Source organism: Malania oleifera, chromosome 6, assembly GCF_029873635.1.
Source record: "Malania oleifera isolate guangnan ecotype guangnan chromosome 6, ASM2987363v1, whole genome shotgun sequence".
In the NCBI taxonomy this organism is placed as follows: Eukaryota; Viridiplantae; Streptophyta; class Magnoliopsida; order Santalales; family Ximeniaceae; genus Malania; species Malania oleifera.
The window spans coordinates 41151731-41173870 of NC_080422.1; the positions used below are offsets into that span (position 1 = coordinate 41151731).

Sequence of the window (22140 nt, forward strand, 5' to 3'; positions counted from 1 at the left end):
TAAACCTTCTGTTCCACTTGTGTGTTTCGTATATACCTTCAGTAGCCATAGTGCTCATATTTCAAAGATGCTGAGAGACAAGTTTGCCTACTGTTAATTTATAAGACTGACACTGCAAAAGCTCAGAAAATCCAAAAATTACGATGTTCCACTGCAAATTAAGATTATTATTAGCATGCGAATGAAAATGGCAACAGAAGCTGGCACCCCATAACCAATAATAGTATTTTCTCTGCAGCAATTAAGAAATAAAAAATTGTTTTAAAGGATCCGGTGAATTTGAATTTTAACTCGATCAATAAAAATGTTCCCATGAAGCCACCAAGACCCTCCATTCAAATACTTACTCGAAAACAAAAAAAATCAATATGCAAAAGCATGGCAGCAGTTACAAACAAAACCCAACCCCGCGCCACCCAAAAACTGGGTAAGCGTTGCAAGGCTTGTGTGAGAGTCATGGGCCTCTTGAGGTGAAGGTTGATACAAGTATGCAACCGTGCTTATTAACCATGCCTTGTTTTGGCGCTGAGGAACGATCTTCAGCCCCCAGTTTAGTGTCGCACAGGGGGAAGGGCTCATCGGAGGATGGGAGTTCAGGATTACCGAAAAAAGAGCATAGCAGATATTCACATCTATTGAGCATCGAGTCATAAGGAAAAAGTTACACCCACAGACCACCATCAAAGAAATATGTAAACAAGCAACTAAAACATAGTGGCCAAACCAGAGTTGAGCATTGGGTTATCTGCTAAAATTTATCCTTGATTAAGCAATCATTGAAGCTCATTAAGACCCAACTTTGGAACTCCCAATCTGTTCCAATATATATTGGTATCTCCCTAGTGACTCTAGAACAAACACTGTCAACTTCTCATGAAATATACAGGATGCGCCTTATGAAATTCATCATGAATGTTGGATAGTAATCAGTAGCAAGATTGACTGGGAAAAAAAAAGAGAAAAAAAATTGATTGAACATGGGAAACTGTAGATCATGGTGACAGGCCAATTGGATTGTGTGCCTCTATATCAACATGCCGAATACCAGGAACAATCTCCTGGATCTCATTTTCAAGCCTATCAACTTCGCTACCAAGAGCTGTAACCACTTCTTCACCTGCCATAACACAGTTACACATTGCATCCTAGTTTTTATTGCATCATAAGCAAAAATACTGTTAGAAAGTTGACTGCTCAAATCAACATTTACCATAATTTGACATAATTTTAAGCAAAGCCGCATCCCCCTTCTCCTTTGCAGCTTCTCGAAACTGCGTACATCAGTACACTGCAGTCAGATAACTCTAATACATTACAGCTCACCCACATGCATGACAGTTTCTAGTTTTTTAGGGATCCAAACAGCTAGGAAGTGGTTCACAGCCTCATGGACTATATATAGCAAATGGTAGAATGCATAAGACTCAGCCTGCTTTTACACGCTGGGCCCATCAAAAGGACAGTGCCTAAACCTGAAAACTACCATCTACACAACAAAAAGCCCCTCAGTTGGGATCGCACATCACTGAGACACAAGGAGTTTATGACCTACCTAGGACAGTTGAACATTTTGGAAAGACACTTGAGGCATGTCAAGACAAGTTTTTAGCATGAAGGAGCATTTTGGTTATTTAATTATTTAGATGGGGAATAGGGGTATTTCATAAAATTAAGCACTCAAACTTTTATCATTATGATCTGGCATCAAAGTTGAGAGTCCCGCGAGGAGATAAAATTCATTTGAGCTCTTGACGTTTGGCCTCTCTCTCTCTCTCTCTCTCGTCCAAAAAAACTCCATATATAGAGGAATCACCATGCCCTCACAAGCATCATTCAATCAAACTATGAATGTGTAATACAATATTATGCATTGTGTATGTGTGTCAAACTTAATGAAACTTTATTTAAACAATGCTTGTATCCTGCCCATAAACGTGTGTCTGCGTGTGAACCGTTTACATTGGGTCTTGTACTCTTTTTTTCGAGGACAGGGTGGGCAATTACACTTACCTACCACCAACTAACTAGCAGTTATAGAAATCCCTAAGATCTCAAATATATTATACACCTCTCCTAAGATTTGGTTAGTATAAGTTCCCTCCACCCACCCTGGTGCCCATAGAAAAATATGGTAAAGAAAAGCAATAATGTGAAGAATATTTTAGCTTTTGACCATGGTTCCAACCCCCCCGACACGCACACAAAAAAAAAAAGTGTGATTGCAAATCAAAAAGGGAAAAAATGGTTAATTTTGGACACAATTTTCCTTCCAAAGCATAACATCGCTGGCAGCATCACTTCCTATTGCAGTATTTGACAATGAAGCAGTGATATGGAAGGTAGTGAGAACAAGGGAATCTCCAAGTCAGATTGTTATTTTTAAAATGCTAGGAAAAGTTCCAAAAATTAGAATAGAAGTTGGGGAGAGAAAATTGATTTACCCTATTTAAATGAAATAGTCCTTATCAAAGGTATTTCAATTTTAGAGTGTTTATAATAAAGACAGTAGACTTTCTAAAATTGTGCCACTGTACACAGTTTTACACATTTGCTACAATCAACGAGTTTACCACAGGAATTGCCAAGTGTCAACATATATGATAATATTGTATGATCATCCATCCTAAATTGGCAGGAATTTCTAATGCGGCTTGCAAAATGATTTCAAGATTATATGTAAATAAATATAAAAACTACAGATTCCTCGCCAAATTTTGAATTGAAATAAACCAAAAAGAAAACAACGGATCAAACTAACCTGTCTGGCCCAAGCTTCACGTCCACTCCTTTTTAGATAATTTTGCACCAACACTACACCATTAAAATCTGGCACAAACTTGACACCCTCAGATAAGGTTGAAATTCCAACAATTCCAAATCAAAGCAGAAAGATTTGTTAAAATGGATTCAAATAAACTTTAGTGAATAGAAATCCATCTGGTATAGCAGGAAGTTATTTTATTTCTTCAACTGACTGGTTGACATCTAAAAATAAAATGCACAAACTTGCACCAGCAGTTATATATATTCCGATAAACAACTGATACTGACAAGCATTTGACATCATATGGAACTTTCTGATATACTGACATCTCAAAGAATCATGCATCGACTTTCCCAGGCTTGAATATCATAGTGGCATAGAAATTCATTAAAAACAATTAAAAGCCTAGTTTCATGAGGAATCATGGAAGGGTTAGGGGATATCCAAATGATACCTATTTCGGCCTTAAATCTGAAAAATCCAGGTCCAATCACCTCACTTTTGCAATCATATACAGAATCTACTACCTACAACAGAATCTTATATTGGTTGGGCAGAGGAAGCATTCAAATAAGTGTAAACAAGAAGATAGAAAGTATAATTAAAGCATAATAAATGAATGCAGACTATACCGGGTCATTTTGCAAAAAATGAAGAACCCTTTCCATATCATTATCATCAATTGCTCTGCCAATCAAGGCATGACGGTTCCTCTGGATAAGAAATATAGCTACCTGCATTAAAAAATCAGTTCAAGCACATAAAACCCCGCGGTATGTTTAACAATTGGCTAACAGGAGTCATAATATGGCTCACGACACATTCAAAAGCTACCAAAAGAAGCATTCATCAATTCAGGCATGGGATTCTGTGTGTGATTGCCAGGGAAGAAAATACAGAAACAAATTTTCTAGCAAGGAATCCTATAGAAATACGTACTTTGGAGGTCATTCACATTATATGCCTTATTGAGAGATTTGTAAAGCAATGCAGATGCAGTTGAGTCTTTATTCTACCCATTTCAAGCCCAAATTTAAATGAAACAAATATCTTCCCTCCATGCCTCTTTTTTTGGGGGGAGGCTAAGGTTCCTTCTAAGACGAAGGGCTTCCGCACAGTAGGAGACCTTCTAAAGCTCTGTTGCTGGATATGTGTTTTATGTGCGGTAATAGTTCAGAGGATGTATCTCACTTGTTTATTCCATGCTCTTTTGCTGGAACTTGTGGCAGTCTCTTTTTGCAGTGTTTGGAGAGTTATGGGTCTGTCCAAGTTCAGTCAGAAGATAGGATGACTATTTCTTTTTCTCGTTTGGAAAGGATGCTATAAGGATACAGAGATGTGCTCTTGGGGCTGCGTTGTGGGGAATTTGGCTGGAAAGAGATGCTAGAATTTTTACAGGGAAGAAATTATCAGTGGGATTTATTTGGGACAGGTTTCTATACTTGGCTTCCCTTTGGGCTTATAGCGCTGGTTTTTTTAAGGGTTTCTGTTTTTAAGATGTCGTCAGAAACTGGAAGTTTCCTCTTTCATTGTTCTGCTTGAGGACTACTTGTCTTTTCAATAATGTTTCTCTTTCTATATAAAAAAAAAATGCATGCTGAAAGATTGGCTCATGAACATCCTCTGCATAATGTTAATGGGGGTAGGGACACAAAGGCTAAGACACTTTTCTGGGATGATGTGCAGATTAATCTTGATGTGTGGGGGAAAAAAACATAGATGAGGCAATTAACTATAGTAAGGATAGGGTCCATAGGGAGTCGGACATTAAGGTCTATCTTCATCAGGCAGCACAGGTGGACATTAATGGTCAAAAGAAGGATTTGGAAGAAAATGATTTTACTGGTAAGAAGAAAAATCAATGGGGTGATATTGTCAGTAAGTTTGCATGTGATGAAGGTCTGTTATCAGATGAAATTTGGAAAACAACAAGGGTATATATCTAAGTCACCTGATTCACTTGGGATCTATTGTGTGTCTGTCCATCTCCATAGAGAGTTTGGAGGCAATTTCTCTTTTTGAGGAAGTTGGTCTGGGAAAAGATCAACAGGATGGGATTTTGTCTATTCCTGTGGAGGAAATGGATGGGAAGGATGAAGCAGGAAGCAGCCCAAAAACTTGTGGATAAGATGGGGTTGTGGTTGTCTGGTCCTGGAGGAAATGAAGTTTGTCCGCGTGGCGGCGGTAGAAGGGTGAAGAAATTAATTAATTTTTATCATAATTATTAATATTATTATTTAAATATCATAAAAATTATTATTAGTATTATTATTTAAGCTCTTTCACCATAATAGTTTTCTTTTGTTTTATTTCTTTTTGTTTGATATTTAAGGATTTCTCATCCTCTTCATACATTCTTCTCTCCTAATTAACTTCCTTTCCTACTGAAAAAAATAAAATAAAATAAAATAAAAAAATAGCAGTACAGCTTTGAATAATAATTATCATAATAAAAATATATATATAACCATGATATTATTATTATCATTTTTACATATCAAAGGGCTGGTAATCTTATTGAAGTAACATTAGATTACTCATGTTATATAAAAAAAAAAATGTAATATTCATAGGAATCTTGATGTGTGAACAGATGGGAATCCTGTTCTTGGGCATAAGATACTGAATAACCAGGAGAGCACTTAGGATAAACTGAGCCAAAATGCGCACCCCCCCCCCCCCCGCCTTTCCCCCTTTCTCTCTCTCTCGATAGTTGCTAATGAACTTTAGGCTGACAAATACAATTGAATGCATATGCACTTATTCGCCAAATCAAATAAAATTATAGTATCTGATAAATTTTGAAGGGAGGAAGGATTACACACCATTCCAAGTAGGTTGCCTACCACAATCGAGCCAATTGGATCGTATATTGCATTCCCAGTGGTATTCACAGCGACCAATGACAATCCAGCAATTGCAAGTCCGGTAACTGCAGCACCATCCTGCATATTTGAGATCAGTTGAAAAGGAACACATAAAGGACACAGTAAAACTATAATTCTGACATATTTATAGAACAGAACTATAAATGTGTAGCAGTGTTTTAAAAGGTGAAATGCATAAGGCGAGGTGTTCTGACCCTTAAGAGACAAGGTGTAAGCTTTAATGAGTTCAGGCGTTAGCCTTTTGAGAATTTTATTTTTAGATAAAATTATGTAAATAAATTACATATATTTTAAAAATTAAGAAAAATTAATAAAATCACAAACATAGTGTAAAACAAAAAATCAAATATAATCTGCAAACTACTTGTTGGTCATTCAAAAATTGCTAACTTGAATTCTTTATGTAAATAATGACGAAATATCTTTAACATTACAAAGTTCAAATTATTTTCAAGATCTAAGATATAACTCTCAATTTTTTTGGAAAGGTTGAGGTTCAAGAGTTTTAGGAATCAACTCATATTATGACATTCCTTTTATATAAACATGGAGTTAAAATTTTCTAGCCAAATTTAACTTGACAATCACACACTCAAAATGTGTAAGCCTCAACTAAAAAGGAGCAAAAGGCATGTCTTCTACACAAATTTGTAAGAGTTAATATAAATTGAGTTAGCCTTCTTGGAATTTGGTATTTTAGATTGAGCCTTTTAAGGAATTTTAGGCATGTCGGGCCTTGAGGCGAGCCTCGATTGAGCCCTTTAAAAACATTGATATGTAGTATAAATCAGACCACCAATAGCATAAACATTGTGCACTGGGAGTTAAATTCACCAGTACTTGCAATGTCTTAATCAATGAAATCAACTCTACAGTTCAACCTTTACAAGATGCAAATCAAAGTCAGCAATTCAAATAAACATCTCATTAGCAACAGTAATGCAAACAAGGGCAAACAAAGTGTATACTTTCTAATAAGTACGTTTTCATACACATTTTTAATTAACTTTACCAAAGCATTTTAAGAAACAGTTGATTTCTTGCACCAAAAATGCGAAACATTGAAACTTCATGGCATGGATAAGAAGCAAGACAGCAGTACTAGTAGTGTTTAGGGTGCCTATAAATGATGAAAAAGACATTCCTAAGTTGTTAAGGAAATAACAAGATTTCCATATGAAGATCATACACACAAGGCAACCTAAGATTCACCGTGTGGCAATAAAGACCAAAATTCTCTCTTGAGATTGGTCAAACCACTAGACATAGATACTTAATTGGTGTAATCAACATGATTTACTTTAATTGTCTATTGAAGAAATTGTATAAATAGGAGCACTGTACAATGTAAATACACACAAAAAAATATAGAAAATCTTTCTCTCAATTTTATTCTTCCTCTCCAAATTCTAGAGTCTGAATTTCTTCATGGTATCAGAGCCAAGTTAGGATTTCGACATCAATCACCGATCGCTGATTGCCGATCGCAAAGCCGCATGCGCCTCTCTCTCTCTTTTCTCCCTCTCTCCACTATCGCCAGTTCCTTTTTGCTCGTCGCCATTGCTTCCGTTCCACGCTTCATTGCCGACCTCTCCGGCACCGACTTCTTCAAGCTCCGACCAACAGCTCTCTACCTCCTTCGACGCAATGCAGATCGGATCATCGTCTCCGGACTACGTGCAGATCTTCTTTACAATTTTTCTGACTCCCGACGGCTACTACCACCCTCGGCTCTCTGTCATCATCCGTTCTCGCCACCACCAACAATATCCCTGCTGATCAATCTCAGATCTACACCTTACCTTTCTCAAATCTCCTTATATGCTGCCCCCATGTTCTTAATTTTTAATTGCACAAATACTAAGGTCACTCGTGGGTGCACCAATTTCCACGCAGCACTGAAACCCAGATAGCCATACATCCATATTCATCTTTAAAAAAAAAAAAAAACTCTTCTATTTGTCTCCATGGCTACCAATACTACAGGCATCGACAATTTTGATGATCCAAGTCATGTTTTTTATCTCAATAATTCCAACAATCCTGGCATCATCTTGGTTTCCAATCTCTTGACTGAAACCAACTACAACACATGGAGCCAATCCATGGTCATTGCCCTCAGCACCAAGAACAAGGTCGGCTTCATTGATGGTTCCATATCCTAGCCCTCCAAGACCTCTTCTGCCAAGTAACAACAATGGAATCATTGCAAAAACATCCTAAAAGCATGGCTTCTCAACTCTCTTTCAAAAGAAATTTCTGCTAGTGTTCTCTTTTGTGATCTTGCTCGAGATATCTGGATAGATTTGAAGGAGCGTTTTTCTTAAGTTAATGGTCCTAGGATGTATCATCTTGAACAAGAAATCCATAATCTTGTTCAAGGTAATACATTTGTGGCCACCTATTTTACAAGGCTGAAATTGCTATGGGATGAGTTGTCGTCTCTTTAGTCCAATCTCTCTAAGGGAGATGTTTCTAAATACCAACAGTACCAGCACACATGAAGTTCCTTATGGGACTTAATGATACCTATGGTGTGATTCGTGGCCAGATTCTCTTGATGGATCCTTTGCCCACGATCAACCGCATCTACAGTTTAGTTCTTCAAGAAGATTGTCAACGGAACGTCCAAACTCCCTCACCTATAGATGGGATTGCATTAGCTGCAAAAGGTGTTCTCCCCACACCAAAAGATGGCAAGCTGTTTCGCAAGCCCTGACCAAAGTGTACTCATTGTCACAAAGAAGGCCATACTGTGGATCGCTGCTACTTCATCCATGGGTTCCCAACTGGACCCCATAAAACTAGCTCGGGTTCCAAACCAAGTGCACACCAGGTCTCTTCCGCTGACAACAATCCATCCACTAGCAGTCTTCCTTTTACTCTAGATCAATGCCAACAACTTTCAGCCTTGCTCCACTCCCAGTCATCACCTATGGCAAACCATATAGGTACTACTGAGTCTTTATTACGTATATTCTCCCATCTTTCTTCCGAATATCTTTGGATTCTTGATAGTGGAGTCACCGATCACATGGTGCGCTCTCCCACTGACTTAACCTATTATATTCCTGTTTTTGGTCACACAATACGACTACCTGATGGTTCTCATGTTGTGGTAACACATATTGGATCCATCGTTTTCTCTCCTTCCCTTATTTTGAAAAATGTTCTTTGTGTTCCTTCCTTTCATTTTAACCTCATTTTTGTTCACCTGTTATGTCAAAATCTCAATTGCTTAATCGTTTTTTATGCATACCTGTGTTTTATTCAGGACCTATGCTCGATGAGGATGATTGGACAGGGCACTGAGAAGGATGAACTGTACTACTTCCACAAGACATCTACCGCGCGTTATCAGGTGGCTACATTGAATTCCCATTTATGGCATTTATCCAATAAAGTCTTGTCTTTACTTTCACAACATATTTTTGGCAGTTGTTCTAATTTGGATCCATGTTCCATTTGCCCATTGGCTAAACAAACACCGTCTTGAATTTCCTTCAAGTTCTATTTCTTCTACTGTACCTTTTCAATTAATACATGTTGACATTTGGGGGGGTTACAGTGTTCCATCACTCACTTGGGCACAATTTTTCTTGACCATTGTTGATGATTACACTCGCTATACTTGGGTCTATTTAATACGTCATAAGTCGGAGACTCATTCTCTTCTCCAAACATTTATTCGACTCGTCGAAAATCAATTTACCCATACAATCAAAATTGTGCGGAGTGATAATGGTTTTGAATTCAATATTCCCTCATTTTACTATGAAAAGGGCATTGTGCATCACACTAGTTGCGTTTCCACTCCTCAAAAAAATGGGGTTGCGGAACATAAACATCGTCATCTTTTAAATGTTGTCCGAGCTCTTCTATTTCAGACCAACATGCCCAAAGAATTTTGGGGTCATGCTCTTCTTACTGCCACTTATTTGATCAACAAAACCCCTACTCCTCTTTTGGGCGGGAAATCTCCCTATGAAAAACTCTACAACACCTCGCCTAAATATCACCAACTTCGAGTATTTGGGTGTCTTTGTTATGCCTCCACTCACTTCCGCCACCCTTCTAAATTTGACCCTCGTGCCATTCGTTGTGCCTTCATTGGATATCCCTACGGACAAAAGGGTTGTGCGTTATATGATCTTGCCACCCACAAAATCTTGATTTTATGAGGATCCTTTTGAACCATCCTCTTTTATCTTACCACATCCTCTTGACTCTCTAGATCTTCTCTCCACCAACCCTACCCAGACACCTCCTGGCTCACCTCCCATTCATTCCCCTTCTCCTGCTCCAATGGTCCCTATCCGGCGATCCACACATGCAGTTCAGCCACCCGCCTACCTACGGGATTTCCATGTTGAACAAGCACTCCCTTCTCGTCCTATCCCATCATCTGACTCGGCAGCAGTCCGTTCTTCAAGTACTTTTTATCCACTTTTTGCTTTTCTTTCTTATGATTCCCTTTCTTCTACACACCGTGCTTTCACCACAGCTATCTCCATTGCACAAGAACCCCCGTCTTTTTTGCAAGCCATGCAGGATCTCAAGTGGTGTGCTGCCATGCATGCTGAGATTGATGCCTTGGAAGCCAATCACACTTGGACTTTGACTCCTCTTCCACCCCACAAGCGACCCATTGGCTGCAAATGGGTGTACAAAATCAAACACAATCCTTATGGATCTGTATAACGTTACAAGGCTCACCTTGTTGCCAAAGGCTACAACCAAAAGGAAGGGATTGATTACATTGAAACTTTTTCCCCTGTTGCCAAGATGGTCATTGTTTGCACTGTCCTCGCTCTTGTTGTTGTCCACAATTGGCACCTTTTTCAGCTAGATGTTAATAATGTCTTTCTACATGGTGATCTCGATGAAGATGTCTACATGCATCTTCCTCCTGGTTTCGGACGAAAGAGGGAGACCATGATCTGCAAACTTAGCAAGCCTCTATACGGCCTCAAACAAGCATCCAGGCAGTGGTATGCTAAATTATCTTTCACACTTATCAATGCCGATTATAAGCAATCTAAAGCAGATTACTCTATGTTCGTCCGATCCCACAAAACAAGTTTCACCATCATCTTGGTCTATGTAGACGATATTATTTTGGCAGGAAACAACTTGGAACAGATCAATGGGCTTAAGAAATACTTGGGAGAATGCTTCAAACTGAAGGATCTTGGTCTCTTGAAATACTTTCTAGGGATAGAGGTAGCTCGCTCCAAAATTGGAATTTTCCTGTCACAGAGGAAATATGCCTTGGAGATACTTGAGGAGACTAGTTTCCTTGGGGCAAAACCGTGTAATCTACCAATGGAACCAAACCTGACACTTAGTGAGACGGATGGAGAACTTATCTCGGATCCATCTTCATATCAAAGACTGGTTGGGAAATTGATATATTTGACTATCACTAGACCAGATTTGGCATATGCGGTGCACACATTGAGCCAATTCATGCATAAGCCTCGAACTTCCCACTTGGATGCAGCACATCGAGTTTTGCGCTATCTCAAACAGTTATCTGGGCAAGGAATTCTTTTGTCAGCTTCCAGTGGTATTCAGTTACATGCATTTAGTGATGCCGATTGGGCTCAATGCAGAGACACTCGGCGATCTGCTAGTGGGTACTGTATTTTACTTGGAAAATCACCAATCTCTTAGAAAACCAAGAAGCAAACAACAATTTCACGATCCTTAGCTGAAGCAGAATACCGCTCTATGGCATCAACCTATTGTGAAATTACTTGGTTAAAGCAACTTTTGACAGATCTCTAGATAGCTCACCCACAACCAATCAAGTTGTATTGTGATAATAAAGCATCTATTCACATCGCATGTAATCAAGTTTTCCACGAGCAAACAAAGCATATAGAGATCGATCGCCATCTTGTACGGGAGAAGATCCAAAATCAAGTTATTCAAACTATTCACATACCCACAAGTCAGCAGCTTGCGAATTTATTCACAAAAGCACTCGAACCCACACAACTCAACCATTTACTGAGCAAGTTGAGTATGATCAATGTCTACTCCAACTTGAGGGGGGTGTTAAGGAAATAACAAGATTTCAATATGAAGACCATACACACAAGGCAACCCAAGATTCACCGTGTGGCAATAAAGACCGAAATTCTCTCTTGAGATTGTTCAAACCACCAGACACGGATACTTAATTGGTGTAATCAACATGATTTACTTTAATTGTCTACTGAAGAAATTGTATAAATAGGAGCACTGTACAATGTAAATACACACCGACAAATATAGAAAAACTTTCTCTCAATTCTATTCTTCCTCTCCAAATTCTAAACTCTGAATTTCTTCATAACTGAAGAAGACAAGTATCAATGAAACTAGCCAAAGACATACTGCTGCAGCTGCTGCCTCATCTAATGTCTCAATTACGCTTCATGCCTAAAATAAAATGGAATAAACTTGGGTGAACATTCATAGCATTCATACTCAGTACTCAGAGCATACAGAAAACTCTAGCCATCATAGAAAATTGGCTATCACAGAACGGAAGAGAAGGCAATTGTATACAAAACCTCAAATCAAATTTCCTTTTCAGTGGCAGCAGAGACAGTGTAGTTACATTCTTTCTATTTTTGATATCTCCAAGCAGTACCTCTCTTTCTTTTCTATCTTTAATAAACTTTAATTGTGTATTAAATGCAAGAATATACAAGAAAAATCTGACATGTTTGATGCAGACAATGCACTTACTTTGGAGTCTGAAATACAAGTAATTAAAACAGAGTAGGCAATATAAGAGGAAAGTTCTTATTCTTCATTTTTTTTTTTTTTCGGACCAGGAGAAAAAGGTGAATTCATTAAAAGAGACAAGGGCTGCCATGCAGCTACAGTGAAGAAAAAAGAGTAGTATCACTTGTGTTGCAAGGTGTCCAAAAAATTTTAGAACTGGTAAGTATCCAACATATACAGTCCACTAAACGAGCTATTAAGTTAGGTTAAAGTGAAATATGCAAAACAAAAATAAAAAATAAAAACTTGAAAGATGAAAAAAAAATTGGAAATCTGTGTGATAAAATATCCAAAAACTGAACATTGTAGGTTGTCCAATTCATTAAATTGGGTACTACGAATTGTGAGCATTTTTTTTCAAGGCTGTAAGAACTGTAGCTGTTCCTTCAACAACTCATGTTCCTCTCCCTCCACATGACCCAAAAAAATAGTGAGAAGGATCAAGGTCAGGGTTTTTTTTTTTTTTTACTTTCAGTGTTCAATGGAATCTCTCTCCAGGCCTAGATCTCCTTTTCCACTGTCTCAGCTCTAGCCCAGTGCTGGCCAGACATAACAGTTTCCAAATTCCACAGATTTCTAGTCCAGGGACAGTGAAGCATGATGTCATCCATAGATGAGCATCTTATTTACAAAAAGAGCACATGGTAAGAACAGTCATTCCGATTTTTGTCTGAAGAGTTAACAATGAAGATCTTTCCCAAAAGTTGCCACCCAGGCAGAGAAATTAACTTTGGTTAGGGGTGAAATTTTCCAAATAGCTTCCTGGGAAACTGGTCCTGGCTTGAATGGGGTTGTCCTGCTTCTTTTCCACTCTCTATTTCTTTTGTTAAAGTCGGATTCTCCTAAGACCCCTCAAACTGACTAGAAGTCACCCATTGGCTACCACAAACTCCACGTGTTCAAAATCATTCCAAACTCCATGTGTAACAAAAAATACACTCCTTCCCTTGGTGGTCAATCCATTCCATTCCAAGCAATAATTAGCTATAACAGGAATGCAGTTGGAAGAGAAGTGGGCAGGGATTTTTTAAAATTGTTAATCAAAGCCTAAAAGAGAGGAATAAGGAGAAAATTTCTTTGGATTTTTATCATGCAAACTCTAGTTTTTAAGAGAATTTAAAAGCCAACAGCATAAAGTTTATTAATTCCCACAAAAACCTGCAAGAATAAATGATGACCACCGATTTGAACTAATCCCATCACACAAAATAAAACAAACCAAAAAAGCTCAAATACCTATAAATAACCTAAAGTAGGTAACTACAGTAACATGAGCAGTAATTTTTATTTAAAAAAAAATCCATATCTTCTTGCCCTGTACCAAAGAACCCTTCCCCAAAGATGCTACTTTATACCAAAAACACCAAATCCACCTTCTAAGAAAAGCTCATGTTAAAATGAATAAGAGACTTGACTTCCAAACCTCCTAATTTTAGAGATCATGTCACTAGCACCTTCCCAACTTTCCCAATTCCTGAAGAAAATTTTTACTATAGACCTTGTCCTAGCATCATTCCATCCCCAAAAATTGGAGATATAATCTGCAGGGTTGTCATCAACATCAATATGACCCCTGCCTGCCTTTCCTCAGTCTGTCCCTTCACTTCTCCAGTTCTACAGCAGTTGACGAAGAATATTCCAGCATTTTTTATTTCCCCATTCACCTACCAACTTTTATGACAAACATTAGCTCCTTTCTTATAGCTTGTTTTGTTTCCTGTCTTTCTTTTGATTCTCAAACGACTCTCTGATTGCTTCTCAAACCCCAAAAAAGACAATCCAATGAGCATGCTAACAGATTTGTCCTTATGCAGAACCCATACCAAATAATTCTTCCTGAGAGTGGGATTTCTGCCACTACAGAACCCACCTCCATCCTACAAAACAGAACATTTAGGTGGTCTGCGATCAAGCCGCAAGCAGTCCTCAACTGACCTATCATGCTACTCAGATCCTTCAAGACCCAGAGGAACCGAGGCAAGAGGGAGATCCCCCACACGCCCTGGATTCTTCCTTGCAGATGCTCTCAATTGAGAATCCTTAAGAAACCATTCCTCACACCCTTCATGATGCTACTTCACTCATGTAAGTCACTAAGTCCCTCCCTTCCCATATTAGACAAGACTGCTAATCAGGAATAAAGATCCTACATGGATAGCTGGAACAGTAACAAGACCGGATCAAGATCATAAGATTCTTTTTTTAAAAAAAATAGAAAAAAGAGGTATAATTAAGGGTGAATAAATAAAAAAAGGAGAATAAGGTATCCTCCTAAGATAATAAGAAAAATTAACCGAAGATGATTGTAAGATTCTATTAACAATATAAAATAAATATATATATGTTTATTTTTTCATAAATTTAAATCCTATAAACCTAACAAAACTGTCTAGTAAGTGTTCAAAACCAGGAAAATAGTAATTTGCTCATGGTATAGCCCCCACGTAACAAAGAGATCATGTGTTCAAATTATTGCATTTGCAGCCATATTGTTGACTTTTTGAGTCCGTCTCCTGTTTTGATTATGACAAACCACAGTATTTCATTTGTGTGCTAAGTGTATGAACAGGTTTACTTTTCTAAGTACGGATGACAAATGAGAAATGGAAGCCGAGAAGCACTTAAACGAGCACATCTTTCGGTGCAACCCACGCGCAAAGGAGCAGAACATGAAGTTCTTTTACTTTTCTTTCAAGTTGTATTGTATTGTGTTATATTTTCTTTGGGTTTGTAATAATCATATGGTCTGTAATAATCTGCATATCATGCATAATAGGTATTTATGCTCAAGATACCTTAGAGTGACCATAGGAACCATTACCTCTCAAACCTAAATGCTATAACTTATTCACACATGGTTGAGTAAGTTCAAGGACAAAAACATGGCTTACACAGACTTCGGTCGACTGAAGGTCAACCGACGCCAAGTTTTTGGGCTTAATTTAAAAGCATAGACCATAGACTAACTCTTGGTCCCCAAGAACCTCATGACAAATCCCCTATAACTCAAAAGTTATAAGTATATGAATAGGGGTCTTATCATAATCAAGACCAAAATTGAAGCTTGAAAGGGCTTCAAGCGACCGAACCTTGGCGTTATAAATGCCTCAGTCGACCGAACTAGCTTAAGGTCAACCTGTTGACTATGGCTCGGACGACCGAACTAAAATTGAACTAAATGTCCACGATCGACCGAACATAAGAGCGGTCACTTTCTACCTTCCCCAGGCGCCCGAACTCTAAGTTCAAAAATACCCTTCGGCAGACTGAACTGATAACCAGGCGACCGAACCTCAAACGTTTGGGAAATTCGCCATTGCTCAGCCACTCGAACTTTTCCTCAGGCACCCGAACTTGAAAAAATCTCTTTTCTCTGAGTGTCTGTTCGGGCGATCGAAACTCTCGGGTTACCTTATTTTTAACGTGATTAATTAAGGATAATTGGAGTTAATTTTCAATTAAACTCTTTCAAAATCCCCAATAGGTCCCCAACGGTCAAAATTTGAGGGATATCTATATATATCCCCTCATTTGCTTTGATTAGCAACTAGATTAGCAAAAGTAACTAGGAAAAATTCTCTCAAATCTTTTATACTTCTTTTGCTATATACTCAATATTCCAAGCATATTTCTATACACTCTCTTACATATTTATTAGCAAATATCATTTTGAAATAGAGAGTCAGTTTTTCTAGTTCTCCTAACTTGCAAATCAATGGCAAGGTGTAGGAAGATTTGATTGTGTTATTATGCATCGTTTCAAATCATTTCCTTGGCATTACTCTCACATATTCATACATATTTAAAAATCTTTTTGAGAGTTTTTCTTGATTGTTTATTCCCATAATATTTCGTATATAAATATTTGATTGGGAATAACTTATTTTGGCTTCCTAGTCTTTGCATTCAAATTGCAAGACTTGAGAGTCTGCATACTTTATTTGATAAATCCTTTGCAAGCTTAAACCCTAAGTATCTGCTGTGATTATATTTGATAAAATATTTGTGTGATACTTGATTAGGGTTTTGAGGTAACCTTGAATATTCACTTGTCGAATATATCATCTTAAATTAAATTTTCAAGATCTCACTTGAGCATAAATTCTATTATCTGTGAGTGCATTAGTTATTGTTTGTGCGTATCGGTACATACTTGCTTATTGGAGAAGCACCTTTCATTGTACGCAAAATTATATTGATTTGTTGTATTCCAGGCGTGGCTTGAGGGGGTGTTGATCTAGCCTATAAGGATCGGTTGTAAAGGTTGAGGTAAACCCTAGTAATTTGACCAGGTATTGTATCAGGTGCCGCTCCACCTGTTAAGTGAGTATTAGTGGAATCATCGGGCTTGCGAGCTGAGGCGGGAACATAGGCAGTATTGGCCGAACCCCGATAACATATTGTGTGTGTATTGTTTTATTTTTCCACAATTTATTTACTGCACATGTATGTTATTTTCAATTAACTGTGAATGTTGCGCATGATTTAATTTCTCTGCATATTATTTTTATCTGCGCACTTGGGATTGCATAAACAGACCCTAGGTTGTGAAATACTGCTAATATCTGGTTAAACCTAGGAATAAGTTTAAAATTCCAATTCACCCCTCTCTAGGGAATACACCAATTCCAACACATATCAAACCAGCCTATAATGAAAAAGGAATAAATATATATTGGGGGAAAAAAGAAGAGAACATAAATTTATACACAAAACAGTCAACAAGCGACAGCACAACAAGAACTTCCAACATACTAAAAACTAGTATATAAATAACAAAGCCAAACCTAGCTCATTAATGTCAGTGTCAACATCCAAGCCACAATTTGCTTCATCAGCACCACCGAGAAAATCCCATCATAAAAATTATCAGTTTTATAGAAAAGGAAAATTTGTTAGAACATTAAGGAGAAAGTACAACCAAGAGGATGAAGAATCCTGAAACACAAATGGAAAACAAAGAGAGAAAATACAATCAGCTCAATAGAACCTACTGATCCTGCTGAACATCCTCACCATCACTGTCACTGTCACTGTCACTGTCACCCCCTTTTCAACCCAGCAACTCATACTCCTCTTCCCACCCTTTTCCTCTATTTGCTACACATCCATACTTCCCCTTGCTAAAGCTTATAATAAGCCCAAATCACATCCAAAATTGAGGGACAGCCCCACCAATGACAGACCTTTGCAACCCTAGAACTTTATTCCATCATCTTTTCTTGTCTGTTCCTAAGGCCACAGCCAATGGCTCAATCCTCCATGCACCTTTCCTATTCTCAAGAGACTAGAAGAAAAAACCAGTTTAACACCATCTGGCATCCATAAACTTTTCACTCCATAATCCTCTAGGAAAATGATCAACCTAATTCTTCCTCTAGTTATGCCCAACAAGCCTAAAAACTTACCAAAAACTGTTTCATTTCAGAAAAAAGAAAGACTTTGATACCTTCCATTTACTGAAATTCACTAGTCATCCTCATCCTTATAAGATTGAAAGAATCATCTTCAATAGCCACAATTGCAGATCTCTGACTTTTTTTTCCCCTGCAAACAGAGAGGGAGAGGGACAGGAGAGATAGAATCAACAATTCTTGCAAAAGGGAATGGTTCTCTCGAAGATGCTCTCGACTAGACATTCGAAGCTCTCTCTTGTCGGAGACCATGGAAGCCTCACAGCTGTCTTCCCTTGATACCCTCTCTCCTCGCTACCCTTCAAAATCTCTCTCTCTCAATGACAATTGAAGTTCTCTTGATATGACGCTTAAAGCTCCTTGCCCCGTGAGAGCCCTACTTCTCAGCCACGAACAGAAGTTTCATAAGAGCCCTAGAGCCACTCACGAATCCTTCCTCCTCCTCGAAGTTCTTTTCTGTCGGTCCTTAGACGCTTCACAGCATTTCATCTGTGCCCTAGAGTGACTCACAATCCTTTCCTCTACCACGATCCCCTCCCCAACCTCAAACTTCTCTCCTTATCTTGTAGCCTCCTTCAACTCCTTTCTCTCCGCCATACATCGCGATGGCAGGTTGGCCATCTTCATTGAAAGGAAGTCCTCCAACCTTGCTCTGAATGGCAAGAAGGTCGACCTACTTAGGGTGACTGAAAATTGCAAAGGTAGGCAGTTCTCCATATTTCTTGACATGGGTGAAACCAAATGGCTCCTAGCTGCCCTAGATGATTTCTGGAGCTCACTTAGTGTTAGGACTTCCTCTTGGCTTCAATGCTGGAGGTCGAAGGAGAATTCTTTGCTACTCCAACTTAAACAAAATTGTTTGGCAAGCTCCTTGCCCCAAAATTAATGGAGGAGACTGAAGGATCATTGACTCATCACCATTCTGAAGGGTTCTGACTCAAAAGGCTGGTTTAAGTTCTACTCTGCAGTGAAGGAGCTAGGTCCTACAATGATCCCTAGCCCTACAAGCTATCCTAAGACTTTCTTGCCATACTGTTTGAGCCACCCTCATGTTCCTAATAGAGCTGCGCCTTTGTCTCTCCCATTAGTAAAGTGTGTGTGCCCTCACCATGGGGGATGCATCAAGGTTTCCATCACCAAGTCACAATCGAAGTTGGTGGACAAGACGTATGGAGAGACACAATCCTTCGCGCATGTCATCCGTGAGGCTGCCAATGCTCTTCCTTCCAATTCTTCTGGGCTCAACTCCGTTTGCCTATTACCTTGTGCAAGCTTCAAGCATTTGGGGGCTAGTCTTGCTGCAAGCCCCTCTTGTTCAAGCCCAGGTGGTTTCTTGTTCAGCCTCCCACTATCCGAATCCCCCTCCCCCCTTCGCCTGTTAAGTCAGCTGCTTTCACCCCTTTCCCCTCCAGTTGTGCCTTTTGTTTCTTTGGACTCGCAGCAGGTCTTCTTTGGGTCTATCTACTCTCAGAAGATCCAGCAAGGCTCAATGAAGCAGGTCTGCCCTGTCCTGGCTGGTGACCACTCTTCTGGTGTGCCTCACAACCAAGTTTCTGAGGGAATTTAATAATTTGGGATTTGATAGCACAGATTTCAATCTGCAGGTGTCTAAATGGGAGCTTTGCAAAATGAATTTGGTGAGTAAAACTATCAGGATATCTTTAAATGGCTTTTAGGAAAGGGCAAGGTAATTATTTCTTATTTCTGGGAAAAAACAGCAAGGTAGGAGCCACTTGCAAGGCCCAAGTAGGGAATTGAAGAGATTGGAATGCTCTGAAAGCTATGACAAGCTCGGAGAGTACTCTAATTCGGAGAGGCTGGAAGCAGCTGGGTTGGTGAACTGATCCCATGTTGAGGAAGTTAATCACATGGAATGAGAGGGGACTCAATGATAAAACAAAAAATCTATAATCAGATTGTTTCTCAACGACTGGAAAGGGGATGTATTTGTTTTCAGGAAAAAACGGTGAATTCCTTCACATGGACAACAGGTTGGTTAACAGTTTATGGGGCATTAAGAATTGTAAATGGACTGTGCCGAATGCAACAGATAACGCAGGAGGTATTCTCATTATTTTATTTTATTTGGTTGTAGAATTGCTCAAACAATCCATCAATGCCTTCTCGGTCTCTTGTTTGTTTAAGAGTGTTGAAGATAATCTCATTCAGAAGTTTACTGGGGTCTATTGTTACAGTCTCACATCAGATGTGTACTAGAGAAATCTTGGGCTTATAAGTACAGTTTTAAAAATCAGTGCAAAACGGCAGTGCATAATGGCCATTACAGACGTTATGTAACGATACTGGTGGCTTCCGAGATTGTCACATGGTGATACCTTGACGGTGCTCTGATTCACAACCATAACAACCGTTACAGTCTGTTATGGTACCATAACGGCCATTACAGAGCGTTAAGGACCATTACAGCGCCAGACTAACTGTGAATGACTAAAACTGGTTTTTGAGTCCTTTTTTTGCATTTTTCCCTTCCATTTCCTTTTATTGAAGTTTATAAATTCAATTTTAAGTTGGTTTTTTTAATCAATGATACATTTTTTATTTTCCTTGACATTTAGTATGCATTTTTTCAATTACTACCAAACCAAACTTTTTCTCTTACTAAATTACGTAAGTTCGTATTCTAAGGTCTTTCAATTTATTTTAATTTTTTTTAAAAAAAAAATTTGTTTCTCTTACACCTAGTTTGGAGACTAAAATACATTCTATTGTATGCATTTTTGTTCTTGTTTAACATATAAACATTCTATATTTTGTTTTATGGATAACAAAAATTCCATTAAAGACTAAAAGATACAAAAGTTCGCATTCTATATTTTATATTTCTTTAAATTTATGATTTCTTATTTTGAATTTTACTTACAATTAATAAAGTAATGAAAAAATTAGCAAATGCATGCTTCTTCTCGCCAATAGCAACTAAAGGGACCAACATGACATATAATACTTGTAGCATATGTTATATTTAAATTGATTAAAATTTGCTAAAAATCATTTAAAGCATTAGTGTAAGGATCCTAGGATCAAAACAAGTGAATCTATATATTTTTAGCTAATGCAAAAAATGAATTTACGGACGCAATGACCGTTACATAACATTCGCAACGGCCAAGACTATTACAACGTGACCATTAGTGTTATGAGAACCGTTACTGTTATTTAAAAGCATGTTTATAGGGATGGCTTGAACTCCAACTATGTGAGGCGCCTTTTATAGGACAAACCCGTGAGGCCAAAGGGCTAAAGCAAACAATACCCTACCACAGTTGGGCCCAAGACCATTACATCCATTGGGTATGAGTGTGACACCTTTGCGGTATGGCCCAAGTGAAGAGCCTTCCAAACATCTTTTGTGGAAAGAAATGACAAAAATTAAAGACAAATGGTATAATTTGTGGGTCATTGAGGGTGATTTCAACATGATCCTTTATCCTCATGAGAGGAATGGGACTTCTTCTAAATCTATTTGCACATAGGAGTTCCATGATTTCGTCAATGCTCATGCTCTCGTTAACTCCCCACTCATTGGAAGCCCTTTCATGTGGTCAAACTCGACGTCACACTCAAGAATTGATAGATTCTTAATTTCCTATGATTGGGAGGAACAATTCCCTCATGTTACCAAATCCTTGATTCCTCGTCCTGTCTCAAACCACTTTCCAATCCTCATTGACACAAGGAGAATTATGTGGCGGCCAAACCCTTTCCGTTTTGGAACATGTGTCTTAAACGTGTAGTGTTTGATGAACAAGTAAAGAAATGGTGGCTTGCGCTGCAAATTAAAAGAAAGTCCAGCTTTGTGGTTGCCCCAAAGCTTAAATTGCTCAAAGATAAATTGAAATGGTGGAACAAAAATGTTTTTAGCAACATCATTCTAAGAGAAAAGGAGTTTCTTGACAACATTAAAGGGCTATTTGACAAGGAAATCAATGATGGTCTCAATGCTGAAAACAGATTCACAAGGATTGCCCTCAAAAAGGATATTGCCCATGTCATCACTTTAGAAGAAATGGTTTGGAGGCAAAAATCTACAGCTCTCTGATTGAAGAAGGGGGTTAGAAATACCAGTTTCTTCCATCATGCAACTAATGCGCACCATAGATTTAATATGATAAGCCTTGTACACTGAACCAGAGTCATGGAGACCAAAAGTTGATGGTTATGTTTAGAAACCTGAGCCTCTCCACAACACGGTGGATCAAAAGGCCTTTTGAGGAAGAGGAAATTGTTCGAGCCCTTAAAAGTTGCAATGGGATAAAGCCCCCGGTCCTAATGG

At 38.5% G+C, this 22140-nt stretch overlaps 1 protein-coding gene across 2 annotated transcripts in view; it reads right to left on the reverse strand.

The window, feature by feature from the left end:
- Positions 1-741: 741 nt before the first annotated feature.
- Positions 742-22140, reverse strand: part of LOC131158149 (metal tolerance protein C4) — a 32600-nt gene continuing 11201 nt past the window's right edge. Inside the window, exons 8-13 of one of the 2 annotated variants that reach the window (XM_058112798.1) lie at positions 5590-5709; positions 3397-3498; positions 3219-3291; positions 2759-2826; positions 1211-1271; positions 742-1117 (exon numbers count right to left, since the gene is read on the reverse strand). In XM_058112798.1, the coding sequence (XP_057968781.1) occupies positions 993-1117; positions 1211-1271; positions 2759-2826; positions 3219-3291; positions 3397-3498; positions 5590-5709 (549 nt within the window). In that variant the 3' untranslated portion in view covers positions 742-992. The remainder of the gene's footprint in view (positions 1118-1210; positions 1272-2758; positions 2827-3218; positions 3292-3396; positions 3499-5589; positions 5710-22140) is intronic. The other variant, XM_058112799.1, reaches the window with a different exon arrangement.